Raw genomic sequence first — 24123 nt, forward strand, 5'->3', positions numbered from 1 at the left:
AGGCGAGTCGGCCGCCCCCCTCGCCTCGCCCCCTCACGCCCGGCCCCTCGCCTAAAACCGCCTAACGCAGCTAAAATAAAGAGCGTATCCCGTCAAACGTGGAAATTTTGAAGGCGCTTCTCCTTAAAGACCGTCGCCACAGGTATTTATTTCCCTTCCAGGTGTCATCTCAAAGGAAAGGAACATAACGGGAAGATGAGGTGGAGGTGATTGAGTTTGTCTTCTGAGGGTGTAAACTAGGTAGGAAAGGTGCTGTGTGAAACCGAAGCTGGTGTGGAGGTTCTGTCATCTGGGAAAATAGGATGGGTAAAAAAAAATGAGGCGGTTTACCACAAAACTGCTTTGGAAAGAAGGCAGTAAAATCTCGTGGTCAACTGTATCGTCACCACCACATGCCACAGGTGTGATTTTTTAAAAATTTGTTTTATTCCCCTTCCACTTTGTGCGATTAAGAGAAATAGGGTATGGTGTGAAATCCCATATGTTGGCATATGTTAACTACAGCTTGTACGCTGTATGCGAACAAGAGTTCCTCAATTATAAAAAGCCAAAACCCACCGTTGTAATTTTAGCCCTAAAAGATCACTCAGGGCACCAGACTACTTCATCCCTAACTTCTCTAAGTCATTGGATACTTCATTATCAAAAATATTAAATAACTAGTTGCTTGTGCGACCCATCTAAAACCCAGTATCTAAACAATAGTGGCTATCATTATTTCTCTTACTGAGGTTTAAGTACAAGAACTAAGATGGATGATTCTGGCAGATACCATGATGTCTGAAAAATGTCTGGCAAATAAAAACAGAATTGGAACTGATGCTGCGTTGACATTCTCTAGATGAACGTTTCTGAGCGCTATAGCAAGACAAAGAAGGTGTGGAAGGCACAAAGCACAGCCACATGTTACTTGGTATAAAAAGCTAAATGATATATAAAAGAAGGGCCATTGCCCCACATTCGGAGGATCCAGAATCCACAGCGACAGAAATTGTACCAGTTGCGCTCGGCTCAGAATACTGAAGATGTCTAACTCATACTGTAGATACTTAGAAAATGAAACTATCCAGTTATTCACTGGTTTAGAGACAGGGCTGTGTTCACTGTATGACCACCAATTTAATTCTCAGAAAAAGAAAGCTCTTCTAGCTATTGACTTTAAAACTCTTCTGCCCCTTTCTCATTAACCTGGTGGATGTCCTTTCCTGTGGTCGTGGAAGATCAGAAGAGCTCACGGTAGCCTGCATTTAAAAGAAGAAAAATATTCCAGGGTTCCAAAGGCCAATATGAAAAAGCATGACCCGTAATTACACTTTTGAGGAGAGGAATCCAGTTCAAGGCCCCTGTTGGCTATAGGCATCACATCATAAGAGAAAAAAAGGGTTTCTGTTAAATTATCAAGACTGAACTCGGTCAATGCCATTGAGGTGCCAAGAGGCTGTCAAACATACCTGGAGCACGGGTAATGTGTGGCTCAGCAAGATACCTCCCTCGTTCTTCACCACCTTCAATCTCTCTGGCTTTACATTATAGTACCACACCAACACACGTCGTCATAAGTTAACAGTGACGTTAACACCCAGTAGCACGTGTGGTTGTGGTTTGCGCCTTTCATTTAGCGAAGCCAAAAGTGGAATCTCACCAGTGGAAGGGTTAATTGGCTGCCAAGTTAGCTATCTATCAGCAGTGCTGAACAGATGCGGGCACCCAGAGAAGGCACTTGCTACAATAATGATGAGCACTAGAAGGTGGGAGGAATAACATAAATTAATGCCAACTGAGCTCCGATTTTTTTCCCTGGAAATGTGAGGTCAGTCTTGAAAGGTGCATTACACTGATTGCATATAGGAGGGGAGAATGAGGGTGAAGGAGAAATAAAAACAACCAGAAATGAATTACAGAAGGTGATGCGTATCGACATGACTCAAGAGAAATACGGTTAAGGTTTTAGAAAGCGTTACTGGAAAATATGATGCCTCATGATGCTGTTTTCCAGGGAACTGGCATTTTGGTGAGGTATATACTGCTCCTCTCCCAAAGATAAATGTTGCAGTAGTCAAACCTGACAAGTGTTCATAAATTTCTTCAGAGCAATCGGAGACCTTTTTTCTACAGTACCTTGGACTGTGAATTTCTGGCCACCAAACTGAGGAGAGAAATGTCTAGGAATTGATTGGTAAAAACAGCAACGGGAAAGCGGCTCAGCCCTTGCAGGATGGCCGTGGGGTGTGAGGTTTTCCTAGTGAGCTGGTCCTTTGAACAGACACACCTGGTCTCCAACTACTCCTTCCTTCCTGTTGCTTTCATCTCTTTCTTTTCCCCGCGACTCTCTTCAACACAGCACCTTTGTTTCGGGAGTATCCACGCAGAATATGTCCTTGTTTCTGTAGTTTCAGTTTCTGATTGCTTTCTCCTGCATGCATCCTGCCATGCCGCTCATGTCCGGAGCAAGACGAGTCAATGTGAGCGAAAGACTCCCCATCACGGACTGCTGCCTCACTCGCTGTCTCCTTCACTGGTGTACAGCGGAAAGGGCAAGAGCATGTTGGATTGAGTCTCAGTCGGTAAAAACACACACACATGCTTCAACTTTGCTAGAAGCAGCTCCTGTTGAAGGAAGCAGGTTACCTTCATGCCTGCTGTTAAGTTGCACGTGGTATGTGCAGCAACTGCCACGTTTTTAAAATAAAATGCACAGCAAGGGCACTGATACAGACATCCATTTTAAAGCAAATTATTCCGCCTTTATCATTGCCACATTCCTAGCCACATAGGCTGCCTTGCAACAGCACACAGCTGCTCAGACACAGAATATTCATTAAATGAATTCATACTGGTTTTTTTTATCTTGGCACTCTTCCCACTGCACATTTTCACGCCAAGGTAAGATTGCTTAGTCATTTGTTCTTTACGCATCTTAATGGCTTTAAGAAAAGAACCTCAAGGGAGAATGCTTTATAAGGCCTTTTTACTCGTGATAGCCAAGTAGATTTCCAGCACGTCTTGGGCACTCTCTTAGGCTGGCTTTGTTAGGAAGGAGTCAGGCATCTCTTGTGCTATCAGCTCATAAATCTGTTTCCTGGCTATTCCCGTCTCCCTGATACCTTGGCCTGATATTGAATAGCAATCCTAGACTGAGGGGATGTGGAGGTCTTCAAGGCAAAAGCAGAGGAGGAAATTTCAGGAGCAGTGGGCCTCGAGAGACAGGAGACTGTTGCAGTTATCTTGGACAGCCCGGTCACTGAAAAGGGGAATGCCCAGTATGGCCAGAGGGCTTCCCAGAAGGACCTCAGTCCCATGGTGCAATCCTTCCCTTTTGTGCAGTCACTGCTGAATACAAAATGTTTTTCCCTTCTTCTGATGAGAATCCAGTCTTAAACCTTTCAATTAATGAACATAATTACCCCTGTCTAATAGATACAGGGGCAACTTCTTTTAACCTTAAATCAGTAGACCTGTTCCTCTGGGCTCTCGATACCTTTTTTTGCATTTACTTGGGGAAAGATGCAGCTAATGTAGACCAGGCTCCCTCAGGGCTTCGCTGGGTCCTCCACTGGTTCTCTAAAATTTTAGTAAAAGATTTGCAGCATGTTGTGTTTAAAAAAAAAAAAGGATCTGTTTTGATACAATATATTGATGATTTATTAATAGCCAAGGAATCTTGCATAGCTGACACCCGTACCTTACTGTTTGCCTTCACTGAGGAGAGCCATCAAACTTCCCCACGTAAGTTACAATTTTTTTTATACGAGAAGTGTAAAGTATCTGGGTTACATTCTCCAGCAAGAGGAGTGGCGTTACTGCCTGCTCAGGTTTGACATCAACCCCACTCGGGTGGCTAGCACAAACACACCAGAGGTGGGCCCGCTGGCAAATAATAAACGAATAAACCTCGCCGGCTTCCCCGGGCAGGGCCCCAGCCCGCACACGACTACCGGTAACACGCCGCAGCCCCTCGCCGGCACACGGACACGCGGTACCTCAGGAGCCCCGTCCCCGGGACCACCCTCCGCCCTGCCTCCCTCACGGCGGCCAGCCCACCCTCTTTCTTCCGCTGCGGCGGGGGCTGCCGGCCCCTTGCTGGTACCGCCGGTTGCGGTGGCCCGCCTTCCCTCACGGCCGCCCGCCTTCCCTCACGGCCGCCCGCCCGGGCGTGCGGTGCGGCTGTTGCGACAGGTGGGTCGCGCGCGGCGGCTGCGCCTTACGGCGGGCCGTTGCCCTGGGCTCGGTCCCGCCGCCGTCCGGTCCCTTCAACCCGCCAAGGCCTAGCGGAGCTTCCCCCGTCCCCGGCCTCCCGCAGGGGGAAAGCTGCGGCCATGGAGAAGTACCAGGTGCTGGGCCTCGTGGGGGAAGGCAGCTACGGGGTGGTGACCAAGTGCAGAAACAAGGAGAGCGGGCAAATCGTCGCTGTCAAGAAGTTCCTGGAAAGCGAGGACGACGCGGTGGTGAGGAAGATCGCCGTGAGGGAAATCAAGCTGCTGAAGGTGAGCAGGGGGCTGTGAGGGCAGCTGAGGGGAGCAAAGTCCGACCAAACCGATGGCTTTTTGATGGCTTTGTGTTTAAATTCATAGCTCCTCGTTCAGCTGGGAGAAGTTGAGGTCGCAGGACAACGTCTGCCGCGACCTGCTCCACCGAGGTGGTTAATACAGAGTGTGGCCTTCTTATTTTGAAGCTCCTGTAGTTATTACTCTAGCAACCTGCCCTGCTGCAGGTGAGGGGAACGATGGAGCTCGGCATGGGTGTTCCCTGGGGAGGGAGAGCAGGGGTGCCGTGCTCCGGGTGCCTCTTCATGATGTATTTTGAATCCTAGTCAGGTGTTTAAGTGCCTTCGTGAAGGCAAATATCTCCTTCAAGCAGAATAGTAACCTTCATGTCTGAGTTTTTCTTGTGGTAAAGGTACTAGTTGTTTAGAACTGATGGGTGTGGGTGAGATCTACCTGTAGGGACTTGATGGGTTCTTGGGAGGAAACTGCCTCTTGAGACTCCTTAGTAGTCCTTTAAGGAGCGGCGTTTACCCAGTGAAGTTATAGGATAGGTGTAAATTTAAGGCATTGGGTCAGTTTTGAAAGGGAAACACAGTTGCTTCTGACCACTATTTACAAAGTATAAGTAACAGAGTCCAAACCAAAAGAGACTTGATTGAGCCCTGTTTGTATTTCCATGAGCAGGCAAGCCATGGTAGATGTGTTTAGCCTTTGAGTTGTAGCCTTGCAGAGCTGCTTTTCCCTCTGGCTGGGTGCTGTGCTGGATTTGCCTGGCTAAACCTGACTTGATTCAAAGTCTGATTATGTGCCCTGTATTCAGCAGGCAAAGGTACAAGGAAAGGAGTCACAAGGTGTCTATTGTTTCCTGGTGGCAGTCGTGTCCCCGTGTTGTGTACCAAATTCGACTACCTTGCTGCTGTGAATTTGCTGAAAACGAAAGAAATGCTGAACTCTTAAAACCTGCAGGTGAATGGCGACCTGAATGTGTGACAGCATGCCTAATTAAACTGGGTATGGGTCTGGAAAATTTTCCTGATGTGGAAAAATGCTTCTAGGAAAGTTTTACTTTATTTTATTTTATTAATGGCACTTTCCTGGCAGGCTTGTACTGCCAGCGAGTGGCTGGAGGAGGACAGCTATCAAATTCCCTGAACATTATCAGTCAATGGCTAGCCCCTAGGCTGAAGCCAGCTGGCATAATGTCCTTTGCTGTTTGAGTGCGTGACAATGGACTATCAATTGTGGATGCTTTATACTCACCTAAAAGTCCAGTTGTACTTCAGCCTGTTGGCTTCTTATCAGCAGTGTTATGTGGTGTAGCCGCATTGTGTGGGTTGGTTTGTTAAAGGTATTTTTGGTACCTTTGGTACCTGAAGGTACTTCATGGGCTGTAGATACTCTGTCTGGGAAAATACCCAGGAGCTTTAGATAAACAGGGTTTTGTGTGTGTGCTCTTCAGTGTTTTGTCATATGGTCATTCTGCTTCCCTCTTCTTCCTACAGAAGCTCTTGCAAGTTCCTAAACTGTTTCACTACCAGTTTTTTCTGTTGCCTTCCTTCGTGAATAGGATTCCAAGGATGCAGGGTGGCATTCCATGCCAGGACATACACCCGTTGTTCTGCTTGCTCTTTTGACCACCTTCAGCCCCTGTGTTTACCACTGTGACCTCTAGCAGTAGTTGCAGCGTTTTCCTTCTCCCCTTGTCGCACAGGTGGTATGCACAGAGGAGTGCTTGTCCCTGCGCGTAGGTACGTGTGGTAGTTTTAAGTGTTGGGACACCGGTGATGTGTCTGGTGAAGAAATGAAGGAAAGTCTTATTACAGTTGGAGCGCATCTAGGCTTTTCCTCTGATGCGGGGTGTTCTGGAGGTGGGAATACGTGCAAGCATGTGTCCTCTCCCCTTGGCTGACACAAGCGTCTCTTCGCAAGTCTGCCAGACTATAGTCCCTGTGCTGTGAAGGAAAAAAAAGGGATCTCTGCTATCACTGCAAGAGCTACAGACCCTTAGAGTTAATAGAAATGCACGTGCTGGAGCTTGAGATGCATTGCGTTGTCGCCTCAAACCCTTTTAAAGCGGACCTGTGTGAGTCTGGATTGTGCCTGATCTGTTGGCCAGGCTCGCTTAGTTACTGAGTCAAAGCACGCACCACCTCCCAGGTGTGTTGGGAATTAACTTGTTTTCCTGGGTAAATGGGAACTTGGCAAAGGGAACATTTCCATATATAGCTCAATAAGTGTGGCCTCTCACAGTGAAAACAAATACCTAGAGATTTAATCTTTCTGTAGTTTCTTCACTTGCATGCTCCCTGTGAACCTAGGTGTTTTGGGTTCTTTTAATTTTTTTTTTTTTTTCCTTTTCTCCTGTTCTGAAGTTTGGGCAGAAATTTAATCATGGCTGAAAACAGCAAAACCTTCAGGTCTCCTATGCTGGGAAGAAGTTATTCTTGAGAAAAGAGCTTTTTTCTAATTGATCATCTTTTTTTAAAATCTTCACTTTTCAGACCTTCTGAGATTGGGGTCTTTGACAGACTCAGGTGTGGGTTAGCTGGTACTCCCTCTGGACTGGCAGAGCGTTTCCCCTACAAGTCCCTGTGCTCTGCAGTCCTTTTACATCTGCCTTGGTCGTGATCCCTGGGCTATGGTACTGCCTTCAGGCAGCCTCCAATGGTATTTCCCTGCTGGGCTCCAAGCTAATAAATAACTGCGCATTGTAGCATGGTCTGTTTTGTTAAAGTGGTGCATGATAAACCAGTGTTACAAATGTGTAACCAATTGGAGGCGGATTCTTGGCTGGTCAGAACGTGATGACAAAATAGCTAGAAAATACAGCTGCTTTGTTTTTCTTTTCATTTCAGTTGCAGGTTTTTTTTCTCCAAACTACCTTCAGCTTTCCCCTCTGCCTAACACTGGAAAAAAAAAAATCTCTTCAAGTCCTTGGTGGGTCAGTTTTCACTCCGAATCCACTAGACACAGTTTAATAGAAGCTGTTTAATTGTTAACACTATTATAGATTAAGAATGCTGAACTTCCCTTTTATCCATTCAGTGTGCTTGTATTGTGGCACATGTTAGTTATTGCAAATGTGTATAAGCTGGCAGTGCCAACAGAAATGCTTTGGGTATGGTAGGAGCTTAGAAGAAAAGTCTCTGTCAGCCTTATTAGAAAAAATTAGGATGCAGACACTGAGCAGTTGGTGATGAACTGGTGGCTAGGTAGAACAGAGAGGTATTGCAGCTGCTTTTGGTTTATTTTTAAATGGGGATGTAAGAGATTTTTAAAGAGGACCTGGAGAAAGGAATGACAGAGAAGAAGAATAAAACTTCTGGGAAATATGGGAGAAAAGAGATGAATCAGCTTTGGGTTGTTGGGAGAGGCAAAAAGTTTTCTTAAAACAAAACAGAGAGCTGCCTTCAGCAATCTTTTGAATCCTGTCTGGAAGGGGTAGCTAGCTTTGCTCCTTGTGCCCTGCCCTGAGGGAGCAGGCAGGGTAGCACAGTGTTACTTGGTCACCTCGATGAGAATATCTCCTAAAGGAGTTTGAGTCATAGATACAGCCCAATGTTACAGGAACAAGCTGCGTTGATTGCCACTTGAGCTTTTTGTAAGCAAAAGCAGGGAACTAGCAAGGAGTCTCTGCAGCTCACCAGTCATGGTTAAATGCCCTGTTCTTCTTCTCGCAGTGGTCAGAGACATACTTGGCAGCATGCTGAACTTTCCAGTACAAACTGTCCTGCTTTGTCTTTCCTGCTGGCTTGGAGACCTCTGGATTTTCCTTTGCCATGGCAAGTCTTTGCGGGAGATGCTGTTAGGTGCCTGCTCTCTCTCACGTGTTAACCACATGCTCCTCTGGAATTCTTTTTGACTTTCTCAAGATTTCTCTCATGTGGAACATAAGCTTGCTCTAAAGCTTGTCAAGATCAGGGCATGAGTCAGTGTCACCTCTTATGTGAGGAGAGTATTGTGAGAAGCAGAACGCATGAGACCTTCCAACAACAGAACAGTTTGAGCATCCCCATTAAGAAGAAATGTCCTTAGTCAGTGTTTTATTTGTTTTTAGGTTACAAAAATAGGTGTCTGCATAGATGAGGTGGTGGAAGTCCTCCAGATAATGTTAAAAAATAAAATAAAATTGGCAAAATAAAACCTATTCTAAAATATCAGTGAGCTGATGGTAAGAATAAATTAATGTGAGTGCCATGACAAGAAGAGCATTCCGGGGCAGTGCACCGGCTGGCTTGCAGTTAAAAGTATCTGGTCATAGTTTACCCATTATATGCTGTCAAGCTCTCATAAAATATTTCCTGTTTTATAACAGCAACTCAGGCATGAGAATCTCGTGAACCTGCTGGAAGTATGTAAAAAGAAGAAACGGTGGTATCTGGTGTTTGAATTTGTGGATCACACGGTGCTCGATGACCTTGAGGCGTTTCCAAATGGACTAGACTACAGCAGGGTTCGGAAATACTTATTTCAGATTATGAGAGGAATAGCATTTTGTCACAGTCATAATGTAAGTATGCACAAGAAGTCAGCTCTACAGTTAACCTTGAATCAATAGATACAGAAGCGTATATTTTTGATAATATATTAATACTTCGAGAAATAAAGCTTTGGCTGAAAAGGAAGAGGCAGGGCAGAAGGGCCGGACTGAATTTCTTATAAAACGTCACAGCTTGATGTCACCTAATCCAGTAGTCTGTCTCTGATTGATTTGTGAGAGTGTTTCAAAGGAAGGGTCCAGAAGTCCGTGGGGATTCAATACTTGGTGGCACCTTATTGTAGGCTGGCTTATCTTGCAGAGGGAGATAGACACTATCAGAATTAAACTTTTGAAAGAGAAACTACATGAACATGTAGGCTTGCTTTTTCTCTTCTGTATTTTTAGGGTTTTGTTCTCAACTGGTTTCTAACAGCTTTGCCAATTTAATCCTAGTTGTATAACTATATACATAAACACACACATGTTTGTTTATTTTTTATGTTTGGGAAACTGTGTCTCTTACAAATTCCTCAAACACTCTTCACGTTTAACTGCAGGACATGCCCATGCCCTTGCAGTGCTTACGGCTTTTAAACTTGTGGTCAAGGCCAGATTTTCAAGCGTAATAAATTGTGCCTGTTAAAATACCTGTGGTAAATACACTTGCAGAACATATGCAGAGACATATGTAAAATAAACATTTCTGTGTGCAAAAATTAGAGGTTCTGTGTTTACCTGTGCACTTGGGTCAGCACTTGTTCGTTGCCTGCGTGCACGTAGCTGTATTTTACAGACCCCGTATGCTTCCCATGCCTGCAAAAATGTAATTGTCTACCTGGATGTGAGAAAGCTACTATTTTTGGTGAGCCAGTCAATTTACTATGTAGAAATCAGGAATGTATTTGCCTTGACTTGCTTTTCTCTGTGCAGATAATACATCGGGATATTAAGCCAGAGAACATACTAGTCTCCCAGTCGGGAGTTGTAAAACTGTGTGACTTTGGATTTGCCCGTACCTTAGCAGCTTCTGGGGAAGCTTACACAGACTACGTGGCAACCCGATGGTACAGAGCTCCAGAGCTGCTGGTGGGAGATATCAAGTATGGCAAGTAAGACTGGCATGCGAGGCTGCAGAAAGGTTGTGGGCTTGTGGGGAGTATGGAAGGGGGTGCTCTGTTTTTTGGGGAGGCAGGGGACTATTGCTTGGCAAACAGGTTAAAGGGATGCTGTTCAGCATCCCCTGGTTATTCACTTGTAAAGGTTTAAGCCTTCCTCTTCTCTCTCCCACTCTGCAGCTAGCTACTGCCAGTGCTAGGCTTTCCTGGCTCAAAAGGAGAGGAGAGCCTTCAGCATTCCTGGTCTGTCGTCCGTAGGAGCTTTTCAGTTGCCAGTGCTAGTATTGGAGGAGGCTATGATTAGACTTCCCTCTGTGCAGTTGGAGTCATGGAGGGAAGACAGAAAAGTTCCTCCAAACAATTCTAGACAGACATTTCAGGAGGGAGGAGGTGGGATGAATGAGATTTTTCTTACTGGAATCCCCAGTGCCACAAAACCAGGTCAGAACTTAAACTGTGTTATTCACAGGTCTGTTAGCACAATTGTGCAGGTTTACATATGTCCCTGTATTACGTAAACTTAATTTTCAATAAATGTGCCTGAAGAGCGGATGCCTGCAGAAAGAGAAGCTGCTTACCTTTGTGCTCTCTAAAGTGCAAGATTCTACTAATGTGTTATGTTGTATTGTATTTTTAAAGCCTTGGGGTTTGGAACCTGATCTTACATCTGTCAGGCTTCTGCTAGCATTTGTCTGCTTCAAGAGCTGAATCCTTGCCATTCATCAGAGCACTTGTAAGCTTGGAAAACAGCTGTCTTGCTGTTTAGGGGGGCAAAGCTGCCCTTTGGTCTTGTAACCTGCTGAAGACATGCTGTGCGCTGGCCTGGCTCAGCCTTTAGATCAGAGACGAAAGAAGCCTTGCTGAGCTGGGGTGTTGTTTTTTTTTTTTTCCAGGGCTGTGGACGTGTGGGCTATTGGCTGTCTGATAACAGAAATGCTTACAGGAGAGCCCCTCTTCCCTGGAGATTCAGACATTGACCAGCTCTACCATATCACCAAGTGCCTGGGTAAGAACAGCCTGTTGGGCTCCTAGTGCCTGCTTAGTAATGAAGGGATCAAATACATTTTGACAGGGAGAGTAAGGTGTGGGGAGAAAGGCTGTGGTGTGTGCTGAACTATTTCTGAGAGCGTGTACTCTTAGCGCCTTTTACAAAGGGGAAGCTAGGAGCTTGTGAGTACAGCATCAATTCATGGCGCACAGGTGGAAAGAGAATGACCCAGGCCCTTACAGTAGTGCTGACCCAGTATTTCAGCCTCTCAAATGTTTCACAGGACTGTTCTGTATTTCTTCCATGTGGTTGCTTTGTTCGTGTGATTTCAGGGAATTTAATTCCAAGACACCAAGAGTTATTCTATAAAAATCCCCTCTTTGCTGGCATGAGGTTGCCCGAAGTGAAGGAGGCCGAATCTCTGGACAAACGATATCCCAAGCTTTCTGCTGCAGTGCTAGATTTAGCCAAGGTAATTAACTGATTGTTTACTATGAACATATTTATTTGTCCTTCGCCTTGGGGAGCTGAATACAGCCTACAGAAAGGGCTGGGGCTGTTAAACTGGCTTTCTCTCAACTACCCATGCAATGAGCAACTGCTTGGGTTGGCAGCTTAGTGAGGACTTGCAAGGACACAACAGCTACAGTCCTGGGTGACAGGGGAGACTAAGCCGGTCATCTCCAGAGCCAAAATGGTCACTGCATATCCTTCAGGGAGGATTTGTAGCATATAGTGCCCCACTGATTGTTTCCCAAGGAGATTTGAAAGGTGAGGAAGGGCTTGTGTGTTGAAAGCGTCCCCCGTACACCTCACTGCATCAGTTGATCTTTTGAAAGGTTTCCCAACAAGCTTTGCCCCTCATCTGCTATCTAAGTGGATGCTTTGGAGATTAATACACAGCCCCTTACTTCTTACTTGCTAGCAGAGCTGTGTGGATATAGTGTTTTCTGCCAGCCCTCCCTCTGCCTGCTGGTGGCGGCACTGCAAGCAAGTAGGCTTGGATGGGATGGCATCCAAACGTGTCCCTTGCTCTTGGAGCTATGTGTCTACTACGTGGGAGTTAGGAAACCTACAACTTTGTAATAGATTCTGAAGAATGCTTCCAGGGACCGTTTTTGTGCTTTCACACAGTAGTCTGGAGCACAGATATGTTGGGTAGCTAAAACAAGCTAAAAACTTTCAAATACAAAGGTTGTATTTGAAATGCCTAATGGTCAAAACAGATTCTAAAGCCTTAGCCAAACAAATGTGACTGAAAACAAGGGAGGCTTACTGAGAGCAAAGTGATCTGTTTGTACGACAGGTATTCCCTGTGCAATGAGTCTTTGTGAGCGTTAGTGATTGGAATGGAAGCAGCCAGCAAACGTTAAACTTTTTTGGTAGTGGTGTCTCTTGGGCTCATCTCTATAACAGGCCCTAGAAGGGGGAGTTTTGCAGCTTTTTTTCTTGACTTCACTCGGAAATGCTAGAGCCTTTGTTTCATTTCTAATGTATTTGCCTTCTAATATTTACGTTGATTTGACAGAAGTGTTTGCAGATTGATCCAGACAAAAGACCATCCTGTGCTGAACTCCTGCAGTGTGATTTCTTTAACAAGGATGGATTTGCTGAAAGGTAAACAACAGTTCATTTCTTGCTCAAAGCAGGCTAATATTAGAAAGAAGTTAAGCAGTTGTGCTTGAAGACTGCGTGCTGGGTTTGCAGAGCTGACAGCTGCTGAATATCTTGGGTTTTGTTTGGTTTTAGCCTTCCTGGCAATATAACAGTTGAAAGGGAACGCATTGCAGCGGCATGTTTGCCTCGTTACCTTGTCATGACATTAATTCATCAGGGTGCGCACCCAGTGTCACACCGTATTGGGTTGTATAGTCTTACACTGTATTCACTGTCTGTGTCTACACCAGACTGGGATACAAACACCTTTATTGCTGTAATGTGAAAAGCGTGTGCTTGTAAGATTTTATTTATTTTAATGGATACATCATATTTGGCTGGTTTCTCATTAGTTAAAAAGGCATGGTTTGTTTGATTACTTAAAATGCTATAGAAGCCTGTGCTGAACACGAACTGGTGATGATATTAATAGAAGCCTTTTTTTTTCCCCCCCTTCTTATATGGAATGTAGATTTGCTCAGGAGCTTAAATTAAAGATTCAGAAAGATGCCAGAGACCATCAATTACAAAAAAAATCAAAAATCAGCAAGAGGGACAAAGATGATGTTTTAGAAGAAAGAAAAATGCTCGGTGTCCAGGTTGGTCCATCATTGTTTGCCAAATCTGTTGGCTTTTGGTTTTTTTTTCATGTTTTAAAATCACTATATAAATATGGGCAGCAGTTTAAGTTCATAGCAAAAAATATAGGCATAATTGTCCATTTCATTTTTTTAAAAAAGACTAGGCAAGTGTGATGTGCCAGAGAAGCCCAGCTTTGGAGGCTACTGCGAGTCTAAACAGCGCTGAAGACCTTGTCGCCCAATTCAAGGCAGTATGTTAGGCGTGTGCCCCCACAGCTCTGACAGTGCAACACAGCCTGCAGGCTGTGGTGTAGAAGTTCTGTGCCTTTGATTCTAGCTGTTTGGCTGCTACAAGGTTGCCCTAGTGCTTGGCTCGGCAGTCTGCAAGTGGCTATTTGGCCAGTCCCTTGCGGGTAAACTACATCGTGATGCAGTTACTGGCAAATACGGAGCTGAAGGGAGAATCAGTTAGGAAGCATAACTCCTGTTGAATCGTGAAAACATGCTTGTATGCTGTTGTTTACCTGTGTTCAAGCCCTGTCTCCAAAATTACATATTTTGCTTTCAATCAGATACTAAGGAGTAGAGGCTTCAGAGTGACTTTGAGGTGACATTGGGCTCAGTTCTTGTTTCATTTCTTTGTAAGTGACACAGGATACGGCTGTTCTTCCTCCACCATTTCCGATGCCATTCTAAGGTGTATTATTTACAGAGGGTGCTGGAACCCTGACGAGTCTCCTCCTGTTTGATGGGAAACAGGGGTTTTCTACTAAAAACAATTCCATCTTCATCAGGTCCTTGCAGAATCATGCAGGTTTAGGCTTCTTTTTTCCCACATGTGCTGCTTTAAGCTACTTTTTGAACATAACTTTAAGAGAAAGACGACGCTTATCTTCCCAAACAGGATTTCAGCATTGACCCGAAGAGCAGAGATGCAAAGCTATTAAAGGCGAAGCACTCTAAAGCTGATGCAGAGAAAGCAGACCGATCCTCTAACCTGAGCTCCCTCTACGACAGTGCGATCAACCCATTTAAAATAAGCCCTCAAACCAGCCTAAAAGATTCCAGCAGCAGCTTGGACTATGCCAAGAATGCAGGCATAGTTATCCCTCCCATCAACCAGAACCTTTCTCCCACTACGGCTGGGATGGGGTCTGTGCCTGGGAACCTTAATTACAGGTAGGGGAGCAGAGCTAGCAGAGCTTGTATCCATCATCCCTGTTGCCGAGGAACTGTATGTCCTGAGAGAGGTGCAGGGTGATAATGTGGGAATGTGAGATGTGGCTTTGGGACAGGATACGGCTAGGAACAGCGCTTGGGTGGAGGATTGTACGTGGATAACAAAGCCCAGCTTCACGTCGAGCAGCTGTGCGTGTCCACGCAGGCACAGGGTCTTTGTGTTTCTGCATTTGGCAAAGCGCTACTGGACAGCAACAGTTTGCTAGCTGCTGTGACGGTGGCCTTTCTTTGACTCGTGCCTTTCCTTGGGACCAAACTTCTCTGTTAACTGCACTCACGAAGGATATTCTCCCTGTGAGCCTTCTTTCTAAGCGTTTAGTGACAGTGTTTCTGGGTGTCTTGCATTTGTTGTTTTTATATTCACCGTGTTACTCCAGTTAAAACAAAGTTTGGGGCATTTTTTGTTACAGAGTTGATGAAAAGAGTAAAAAATACTTGAACCCATTTCTAAAGCAACGGAAGCATTCTCCAGCGGGCCATTACAGTGTAAGCTTGACATCAGTAAGTTGTCTGTCTTTCCCCCTTGGCAAAGCAAAAACAAAGTCTGAACTCAAGTATGTGTTTTATTGTCAAGAATCCCATCTGTTGCAGCCTTCACCATAACTCCCAACTACAAGTAGTCTTTTCTTTACCCCTGTTTTCCTACAAGTGTGTCATCTATTATCCTTTGCTAATAGTTATCTTATATGAAATATATTCTGTGTCAGAGGACAGTTTTAAATGAGATGAGCAGTCCAACGCAGGATATCTGTGAGATGTGGAATATGTCCAGGGCCTCCTGCCTGGCCAGCAAAAGTAGACCATATGTGCTGCGCTACTGAAGCAGAATTTAGGATTTGGATTTAACATGGTCAGGGCTTTATTTAGTCATGTCATAAATGCATTAAAAATTGATAATGATAACAAGTGAAATGGAAAGCTTACCACTGCGCTCACTACCTAGGCAATATTCTTTCCATGCCAGCAGGAACGTTTGCCTTTTTACAGGTAACTAGTCCGAGCCATTCTCCAAGTGTTGTATTTTGTCTCTCTGAAAGCAGTCTCACTTAGATGATTGGGTTTTTTTGCTGTGGCTGTTCTGTTGTTTTTAATGCATAAATGACACTTGAGCAGAATGGATTCCTTCACACACACGAGAGTCTTTTCTTTTACTTTTGCACAAGTTCCAACTGCACAGTGTTCCACAGCGAAACATTGCTGTGTTGATGCACTCTTGAGCTTGAAAATAGCTTTGTTTTTTCTGTATTTTCATGAGCTGGTACTTATGCCCTTGATTACAGGTTACTAATGAAAAAAACATCCTTCAGGCAAATAGGAAAAGATGGGAATTCTCCAAGGCAGATGTGCGTTTGCCAGAACTAAATCATCTCCCTGAACTGAGAGGAGTGGAAGGTATGAGCTTTGATGTCCTCTAAATAAAACCTGGATCCTAAATAAGTGGCAGGAAGTAGTGTGCATTAGAGCAGTCAGCTCTTGCTTCCGTAACATGGTATGCATTGGTTGTGTTTTGCAGCGTGGCATCCCAGATTTCTGAAAAAGGAAAATAAAACAGTTTCAGAGTCCCGTGTCCCCTCCCTGGCTGCTATTGACCTCCATAACCCAAGTCTGGCCTCACAGCAGGTAACAAAGCAATAAAATAGTTTGTGCTGCTCTGTATTTGTTTGGTTCGGGACTTTCTGAACAGTGTGACCCACAAATTTCCAGTGTGACTCTTAACAGAAGCAGAACTTGCCTTGCTTTATTAACTGTCCAAGTAGAAGGACCTGAGGCCTTGTGCTGGGGGAAAAGAGAAGGGTCACGGATGAAACGTGGGGCTCTATTTGTCTGTCTGAGATTAGCTGAGTACTAGATTCTCACTGCTAAGACAGACAACATGAACTGTTGCTATTTCAGCTGGCTGGATCAAGGTGGAAGTAAGCCTGATTTACCAGAGTTGGAGACCAGGAGGGACACGTGTTTTGAGGAGAACTGTTCTGGCTGTGCTAGATGTGGAGGGGCTGAGTGCAGTAGGGAGGGAGAAAGCGTAGGAGCCAAGCATAGGAAGAGAAGGGGAAAACTTGCAACTGTCTTAAAGGTTAGTTCCTCAGTAGCATTGAGGTGTTGTTTGGTACTTAAGTAATTCCATAGGCAGTCACTTTGGCTACTTTGCTTCCGGTTGAGATTTGGCAGGCTGTATTGGGGGGGAGGGCATTTTTGAAGTCTGATTTAATCTAAGAACAGATTTGTTTTAAGTTGCACATCAGCATTGCATATATCCCTAGAAGGCAGTATCTGATTGTTCTCTCTATTTATACTACACTTGGAAATTGACCCTCTCTTTTTTTTCTCTCTCTCTTCCCCCCCCCCCCCCTTCCCAATTTACAGCTGTCAGGGACCTTGATGCCCGATGCGTCAGAAGCCAGTTTCCCCAGAGTTGAGCACTAGCCTTATGAAGAAGGAGATCACACCTGCCTGTAAAAGGTAGGCTTTAATTTCTGCAGTGTAGCCTTCTGGTGGCTTTAATTTCTGCTCTGTAGTCTTTTGGTATCTTTGAAATGGATAGTTTCATACACACTTATCTAGTTGGGAGGTACAATGGGAAAATCCTTTTACACTTGACATTCTCGATTAGGACTCCTAGCTAGGACAGACTTCTTACGGAGGGCAGCGCGCAGCTTTCTTTACAGACGCTGAAGTTGGCTGTGGCAGGTGAATCATTTTCCTGAGCTGAGGTGCTGGGCATTGGTGCTGGAAATTAAGCAGCTCTTGAAGTTAGGGGTTGAGGAAGCTGATAGAATAACAAAAAGGGGAAAGTGGCTGCCTTCACGTGAGGAGCTGAAAAAATGGGTTGTATGTACAGCACTGTCAAGTGCGTCACAGAAAATGGACTTGCAGGAAGGGAGAAAAGCATTTTGGGGGGCTTGTCAAGCTTAACATTAGGGAAAATTTTTAGTAACTATGTCATGCAGTCTAAATTTATTTAATGTAGCTGTTGACACCTCAGTGCTCTCCAAGCATGAGATAGGAGTCTGGGAGAGAAGGAAGCTTAGGAAAAGTCCTGGCTTTGTGGGTGACTTGTAGTCTTAAGATTGAAGTACTAAGTTTGAACTGTGCCGCTCTATTTGCACTTTCACTTAGCATTGCATCTTATCATTCGAGATTGTTTTAAGCTGAGGCTTTTAAATGTGGTTTTAATAGTTTCTCATCTTGCCCATTGAAAGTCATGCTGTTCTCTAAGTCATTTTGTCTGAAAAAAAAGCCTCACAGAAAAAATTGTGTGGTTTTGTGTTGCGGCCCAGGGGGTGAACGGAGAAGAAACAGCACACCAATATGATGTGGAATCAAGCTCCTTTATTATCAACCTTCCCTTTGCTTATATCTGTTTTCTAAACTGTCCACGCGACACATTGAGTACGTGCACATTATGATTGGTTATAAGCTTCTAGCATGCAGGTGCCATGCATATTGCGATTGGTTAAAAGCAACTTTCACGCTCCTAGCACGCGAATGCCATGCACATTGTGATTGGTTAAAAGTAGGCCTCATAGGCCGATAAAACAAAACTGCAACGAGCAAACTGCAACATTTTGCTTACAGCCGCAGACTTCCCTAAACTAAGGTGTCTTTGTTCTTCTTCAAGGCATCTTTGTTCTTTGTTCTTCTTCTTTTCCCTTTTCCTTACCTAAATCCTCTGATATATGCTCCACACATTCAAAGCCCCAACATCTCCCCCTCTTTTTTCAAATACTGCGTGACTTATGGTCTCCATTTGATTTCGAACACAACGTATAATACAGGGACCAAATAACATAATAGCCAAAATCATCAAAAGGGGTCCTGCAAGCATCATTATTATACTACGAAGCCAGGGGCCAATTCCCAAACCTGTTAACCATTCCTCAATACCCAGCCCCGATACCTCCTTTAGGTACTGCAACCCGTTTCGCATCTGCTTGATCTTATCATGAATAGAGCTAGAGTGATCTGATAAATTCATACAACACATCCCTTCAAATTCCTCACATCCGTGACCTTGAGCTAGCAGTAAAAAGTCAATTGCAGCTCGATTTTGTAGGACTGCATGGTTGACACTTTGGATATCTTGGGTCAGCATGTTTAAAACCTCCGTGGTTATGTTTAATTCGTTTTCTGTCCAGCAAGCCATTTGTTTTGCTATTGCCAATGCCTTTGCCACTGCTAAGCCAGGTAGCAAGAGGGAAGAGAAGAAATTCCCTGTCCTTGACCAGAATGTAGGATCCCCTATGTTATGACAGTTTAATTCATGGACAGACCGTTTTGAACGGCTCGAATTGTGTCCCCATTGCATCAGTGCTGTTAGATTTGGGTGAAATAAGGATAATTTCCCTAAGTAACATGGGCCACCTTGGGGATAGGCTGGTATGCCATTCCATGCACGGTCTCCACATATGAGAAATATGCCTTTTGGCAATGCCCTTGGTTCAGAAAGCTGACTGCTGTTACAGCTGGAGTACAGATTACTAAACACTTCGGAAGACTGTAGACTCCCGTCTAGAGTAGCCCAACCTGCTCTATTCGTGTTAAAGTTCTCCTTATTTCTGGGTACAAAGGATAGCCACCCACTTTTGCCATTCGTGGCATTAGTGGCGTTAAGGCTTCCAAAAAGATCCAATTCCTCAGGGGGGGATTTCAAGGTTGTGTTTAGGCTAAGAATCAGACAGCACTGCGCACTACCGTCTGCCAACTGTTGATTGCTACTCACCCCTGTTCCGTTTTGTGCACATGTTTTATTCAGGCTATCATATGAGCTAATATTCAACGTTGTGTTCACCCATCCTTCAAACTCAGTAACCTCCCACACAGGGACTCCGATCAAGCATGTACGAAAGGGGTTCTTAGCACTTCCCAAGCCTAAACAAAAAGCCTCTTGCCCAGTTACATTAGCAAATGTTACCCACACGTTATCTCGCGGGTTATGCAGGCTCTGCAAAAGTTCACAAGCAACACTAATGAACAATTCAAATATTATTCTGTCAAACATTTTGTAGTCGAGATGCTTTCACAGCGTTGTCATTTTTCACAGCGTTGTCATCAGTAAGCTTTCACAATTCTGCTGTTTCAGGTCTTTTCCTTGTTGTTGGTCACCTTCGGTCGCACCCACTTTGCAGGTACCCACCGTGCCTTGTCACCTGTAACGACACAAGCATATCCTCGACCCCATGTTAATAATTTATACAGATCTTTCCAAGTTCCCGATACAGGATCCCATACCTCTACATCTACTACAAAGCGCGAAAAATCAGCTGGATTATTGCCCAAATGGAGTCTCATTGGTACATCATTTGGTTCATCTTTCCCTCCTATTACATTTTTCCAATTAAGCACGTGACATGCCTTCATTACTACGTTTTGGGGGGAACTCTCTTTAGCTTCTTTCATGAGCCACCATTCATAGCCCCGGAAGTAGTTCTCATCATCTTCATAGTGCATATGGGAGGGTTCAGTACCATCTGTTGATTGTCCATCATCTCCAATCTCTACTTTGAGGATATGTAAAGAAGCACCAAAGTTTGGCTTGAACAGATAATCTAAAATCTGGGAGCGATAAGGTTCTTGGTAGTTCACCAGGAGTCTAGATGTGGCCCCGCCGCCGCTGACAGCCCCGATCCCGTCGAACTGCCTGCCCAGCCCGCCGGCATCGTCCGGCACGTAGGTGGCCGTCGAGAGTGCAGCGGCACCGAGCCCGGGGGGCCCCGGGCCCCAGCTGCAGCCAAGGAGGAGCCAGCCCCACAGCAGAGCCGCGCACCCCATCCGCTCCGCTCCGCGCCACCGACAGCGTCCCGCACGCGCCTTTGCCACCCACTGTTCCATCGCCTCTAAACTCTGTTTTATTGCACTTGTGGCACGGTCATAAACAGAAGCTCTAACGGCCCGAGATGCTCCCCCGCCCAAGCGTTTCATTTCTTCTAGTACTTGCAACATAAGTTCCTCCTGTGCCTTAAAATTGGGCGGCTCCCCGGGCTCTGGGGGCAACGGCATTTTTACAGGGTCTGTCTCCATTGTTTCCATAGCTGGTGCATCGGGCTTAGGAAGCCCTTCGTCCCCCGGTATATACGGCGGGATCAAATCATCATAAGGCCCTTTACGCCCAACTGGAGCAGAAACAAAAGAATTCGTGGAAGGAGGTGAATTATTAACAACCTCAGGCGACAAAGGTAACACGTTCCAGCTACTCGGGCTCCCGGTGTCATCATTATTTTCCATTCCATCAGTCCCGTGAGCGGTTCCCACCGCCCCTAATTGTGCCGAGACAATGGCACTCCGTAATGCGCCCGTCATAGCCACATCAGCCCGCAGTTGTTCTAACACCAGGCGGACCTGGCGATACGTTTGTGCCAGTTGTTTCGCCCCCTTTGTTCCATTTTGGACACTCTCCCATATTTCTTGCCCTATGTTTTTCCAATGTTCATCATCAAAGACCTGCGAGGTCGCGCTAATTAACCCGCGCCGCCTACACCAAAACAGCAGGTCTGTGAGGTCCATACGCTTTAATTTATGATCAGTCTTTTCTGCTAGTTTCATCAAGCCATCTATGGCTGCCTTTTCAATCGCTGATACAGCGTTTCCCATCCCGAACTCCAGACCTCGGTCTGCCTGACTCACCGGTCAGTCGTGCTGCAGCTGCCCGCCTCTCTCGAGCGGCCGGGATCCTCACCCCCTGTCTCTCGTCCGCATTAGTCGTCCAGTCTCTCGTTCGCACTAGCCATCCCCTCAGGGGAATTAGTCCTTCGATAGCGCCTGGTGCTATCACGTCGGGGTCACCAGATGTTGCGGCCCAGGGGGTGAACGGAGAAGAAACAGCACACCAATATGATGTGGAATCAAGCTCCTTTATTATCAACCTTCCCTTTGCTTATATCTGTTTTCTAAACCGTCCACGCGACACATTGAGTACGTGCACATTATGATTGGTTATAAGCTTCTAGCATGCAGGTGCCATGCATATTGCGATTGGTTAAAAGCAACTTTCACGCTCCTAGCACGCGAATGCCATGCACATTGTGATTGGTTAAAAGTAGGCCTCATAGGCCGATAAAACAAAACTGCAACAAGCAAACTGCAACATTTTGCTTACAGCCGCAGACTTCCCTAAACTAAGGTGTCTTTGTTCTTCTTCAAGGCGTCTTTGTTCTTTGTTCTTCTTCTTTTCCCTTTTCCTTACCTAAATCCTCTGATATATGCTCCACACATTCAAAGCCCCAACAGTTTTGCTTGTTGTTTTGCTTTTTTCTGTTGGGGTATTGTTACCTCTTGTTGCTCAGCATCTTCCAGGGAGTCTGCTGTGTATATGTTGGAGTTTATCTCATCCTCTCGAAAGCGAGAACTGCAGTGCTTAGCTGAGGGTTTTTACTCTCATGATCACCCCTCTTTCCTCACTGAGGCTGGGCAGAAGGACTGCGCCTTCTGGAGGAAGCAGAAGTTGGGGAGAATAAAGAGGGAAGGAGACAAAGTGCTCTGGAAGGGTCTTCAGAGGCTGTGCTCCAAAATCTCCCCGGCTCTGTTGGAACCTTGTGTCCTACATAGATGGGCTTTACTCAATGCTCCAGGTATCCTGGTGCTGCCAGCCTGGACGTGATCACATACCTGTCCCTCGGCGATCCTCCCTGTGGCCGCAGGGACTGCCGGGCACCGCAGCCTCCCTCCTCTCTTACTCGCTGTTTGTTAGAGACAGCCGTGAGCGTGTCATGGCAATACTGTTAACATGCAGGTACAAACTGTGCATCTTAGTTTTTTCTTTTGGGCTCTGGTGTTTCCTTTTTGCGGAGAGGGAGCGACTGCTGACTCTGAAATCTCTGCACAAATGTTGCACGTGCTCTCAATCTATATGAGTGTATTTGGCACTTACATTAATGTGATATGATGGCTTAATGCTACTAGGAAGAAAGAAGAAAAACCATTGGGATGGGAAGCAATCCTGATAATAGAAAAAGAAACCTTACTAAAGTTGTCTCATCTGTGAAGCACAGAGGTGTAAGTGCACAGCTTTAGGATGGTAAGGACATGTAATAAATCAAAGTAAAGGAAGCATATCATCAGGGAGTACCTCTGTGGTTTTGTTAGCCTGTCCATGACATCATTCTGCTTTTCTCCTCTTGATGCAGGCGGCTGAAACAGTGGGAACAATCCACCTGAATTTCCAGGTGCCAAAGCTGCAAGGTCCCTGCAGGAGAGAGGAGGATCCCTTACTCTCTTGTTAGCGCCGTGGACTGCCTTGGGAAGTGGCTCGGGTCCAGTCTGGGGACAGAGCTCACACTGCCATTGCCGCTGGATTTCTTGCGTGCAAAACCACTCCTGAAATGTTGACTTTCTGGGCCAGGGCCAGGTCTCGTCTGAGGTTGCTCAGAAAAAAATAGTGGTTATTCGTGTGTGACAAGGGCAGAAGCTAGTTTGGAGGATTTTGAAGGAAGCTGCCCTCTTGAGGGTTTTTTTTTTTTAATTAATAGCGAAGAGAGTAGATGGCTGCTGAATTTGCCATGTTTTGGTGGGCTACCTGATCTGTATTGGAAAGCACCTTTGCCATGACAAAAATGTCAGTGAAGAAAACATTTGTGCAAGAACTACAACGTTTAAATGTGTAAATGTTCCTAGCTGTTCCTTTCAAACCCTTGCGAATGCTCAGCAGCAGGTGTGACCTTGTGTTAGGTTCCTTTCCCTTCCATGCTTTCGTCCCCGTCTTTGGGAGGTTGTCTTCCAGGTGTTTAGCTGGGCCTGTTGTCTGGCCATGCTGGGTGAATGTCTGGCTGCTGTTAATGGTGAAGGAGGAATATCGGTGTAAAACTGAGCTGTGATGCAGGTGGCACGTGAAATGGCTTCTGTGAGCGCTTATGTCATAAGTCCTTTAGGTCCGTTGGGGGAATGGGACATGTAAGTGTAAAACTCAGCAGTGGCTTGTGGGGAGAGAAAGATGGCATCGCTTTTTATCTTGGGACTGTTAACAGACCGTTTTTGCTTCACTGCCCTCAAGTCGGTTGTAGTCAGTTCTACATTGCTCACAACTCTGTTTTCCGGCAGCTCGAGGCTGCTGTCACAGCTCACACCCCTGTACGGTGTAGTTAATTTTGGAACGTGTCTTTCCACAAAATGTGGCCTTTCCCATCGATGTATCGTGGCAGAGTACAGTATGAATGTCATCGTATTTAGAGCTTTGTGGCTATGCTGTGTTTTGATATGTACATTAAAACTTGTAAATAAAAGGATATTCAAATTCCAAATTTCTCGGTACTAGTGTGTGCTTATAAATGTAAGATGTGCTCGCTCAGTCTCCCCTGGACTTGGTGTTTTATCTGCTCATTTGTCTTGGCGGCATTACCTGTATTGAAAAACAGGACTTTTTGAATCAGTTTTTGTTTACCAGTTGACATCATCTTTCTTGCAACCATTTACAAGCACAGGTTCCTTATGCCCCTCGGCAGCATCCGGACGGCACGTAGCTGACTCTGCTCATCCAGTGTGCCCTTTACCGTTCCAGCTCGCCTGGCCTCCTGGCGATAGCACTGCTACGCTCCCATTGCCCTGCTTTTTCTTTGTCCCTAACCAGGAACTGTTCCAGGGTACCCCAGTT

The 24123-nt window shown here is 45.5% G+C and overlaps 1 protein-coding gene across 10 annotated transcripts; it reads left to right on the forward strand.

Annotated features, from left to right (window-relative positions):
- The first annotated feature begins 23 nt into the window (after positions 1-23).
- Positions 24-23772, forward strand: CDKL2 (cyclin dependent kinase like 2). Of its 10 annotated transcripts, none has more exons than XM_072862148.1 (15): positions 24-142; positions 3652-3726; positions 3913-4484; positions 8800-8994; positions 9895-10073; positions 10973-11085; positions 11400-11539; positions 12596-12684; positions 13196-13322; positions 14209-14483; positions 14954-15044; positions 15824-15935; positions 16057-16163; positions 16908-17003; positions 22664-23772. In XM_072862148.1, the coding sequence occupies exons 3-14, from the start codon at positions 4317-4319 to the stop codon at positions 16965-16967; spliced, it is 1656 nt and encodes a 551-aa protein (XP_072718249.1). In that variant the 5' UTR covers positions 24-142; positions 3652-3726; positions 3913-4316; the 3' UTR covers positions 16968-17003; positions 22664-23772. The 10 variants fall into 10 exon arrangements, with proteins under 10 accessions (XP_072718249.1, XP_072718254.1, XP_072718252.1 ...); XM_072862153.1 differs by having other exon boundaries at positions 14954-15029; XM_072862151.1 differs by having other exon boundaries at positions 4301-4484.
- Positions 23773-24123: the final 351 nt, after the last annotated feature.

This window comes from Ciconia boyciana, chromosome 5, assembly GCF_034638445.1.
Source record: "Ciconia boyciana chromosome 5, ASM3463844v1, whole genome shotgun sequence".
Classification (NCBI taxonomy): domain Eukaryota; kingdom Metazoa; phylum Chordata; class Aves; order Ciconiiformes; family Ciconiidae; genus Ciconia; species Ciconia boyciana.

Bases quoted from the DNA above. Each gene is read 5' to 3' on its own strand.
- CDKL2 (XM_072862148.1), top strand. From the start codon at position 4,317: ATGGAGAAGTACCAGGTGCTGGGCCTCGTGGGGGAAGGCAGCTACGGG. The intron at 8,995-9,894 runs GTAAGTATGCAC...TTCTCTGTGCAG, and splicing joins CATTTTGTCACAGTCATAAT to ATAATACATCGGGATATTAA. The intron at 10,074-10,972 runs GTAAGACTGGCA...TTTTTTTTCCAG, and splicing joins GGAGATATCAAGTATGGCAA to GGCTGTGGACGTGTGGGCTA.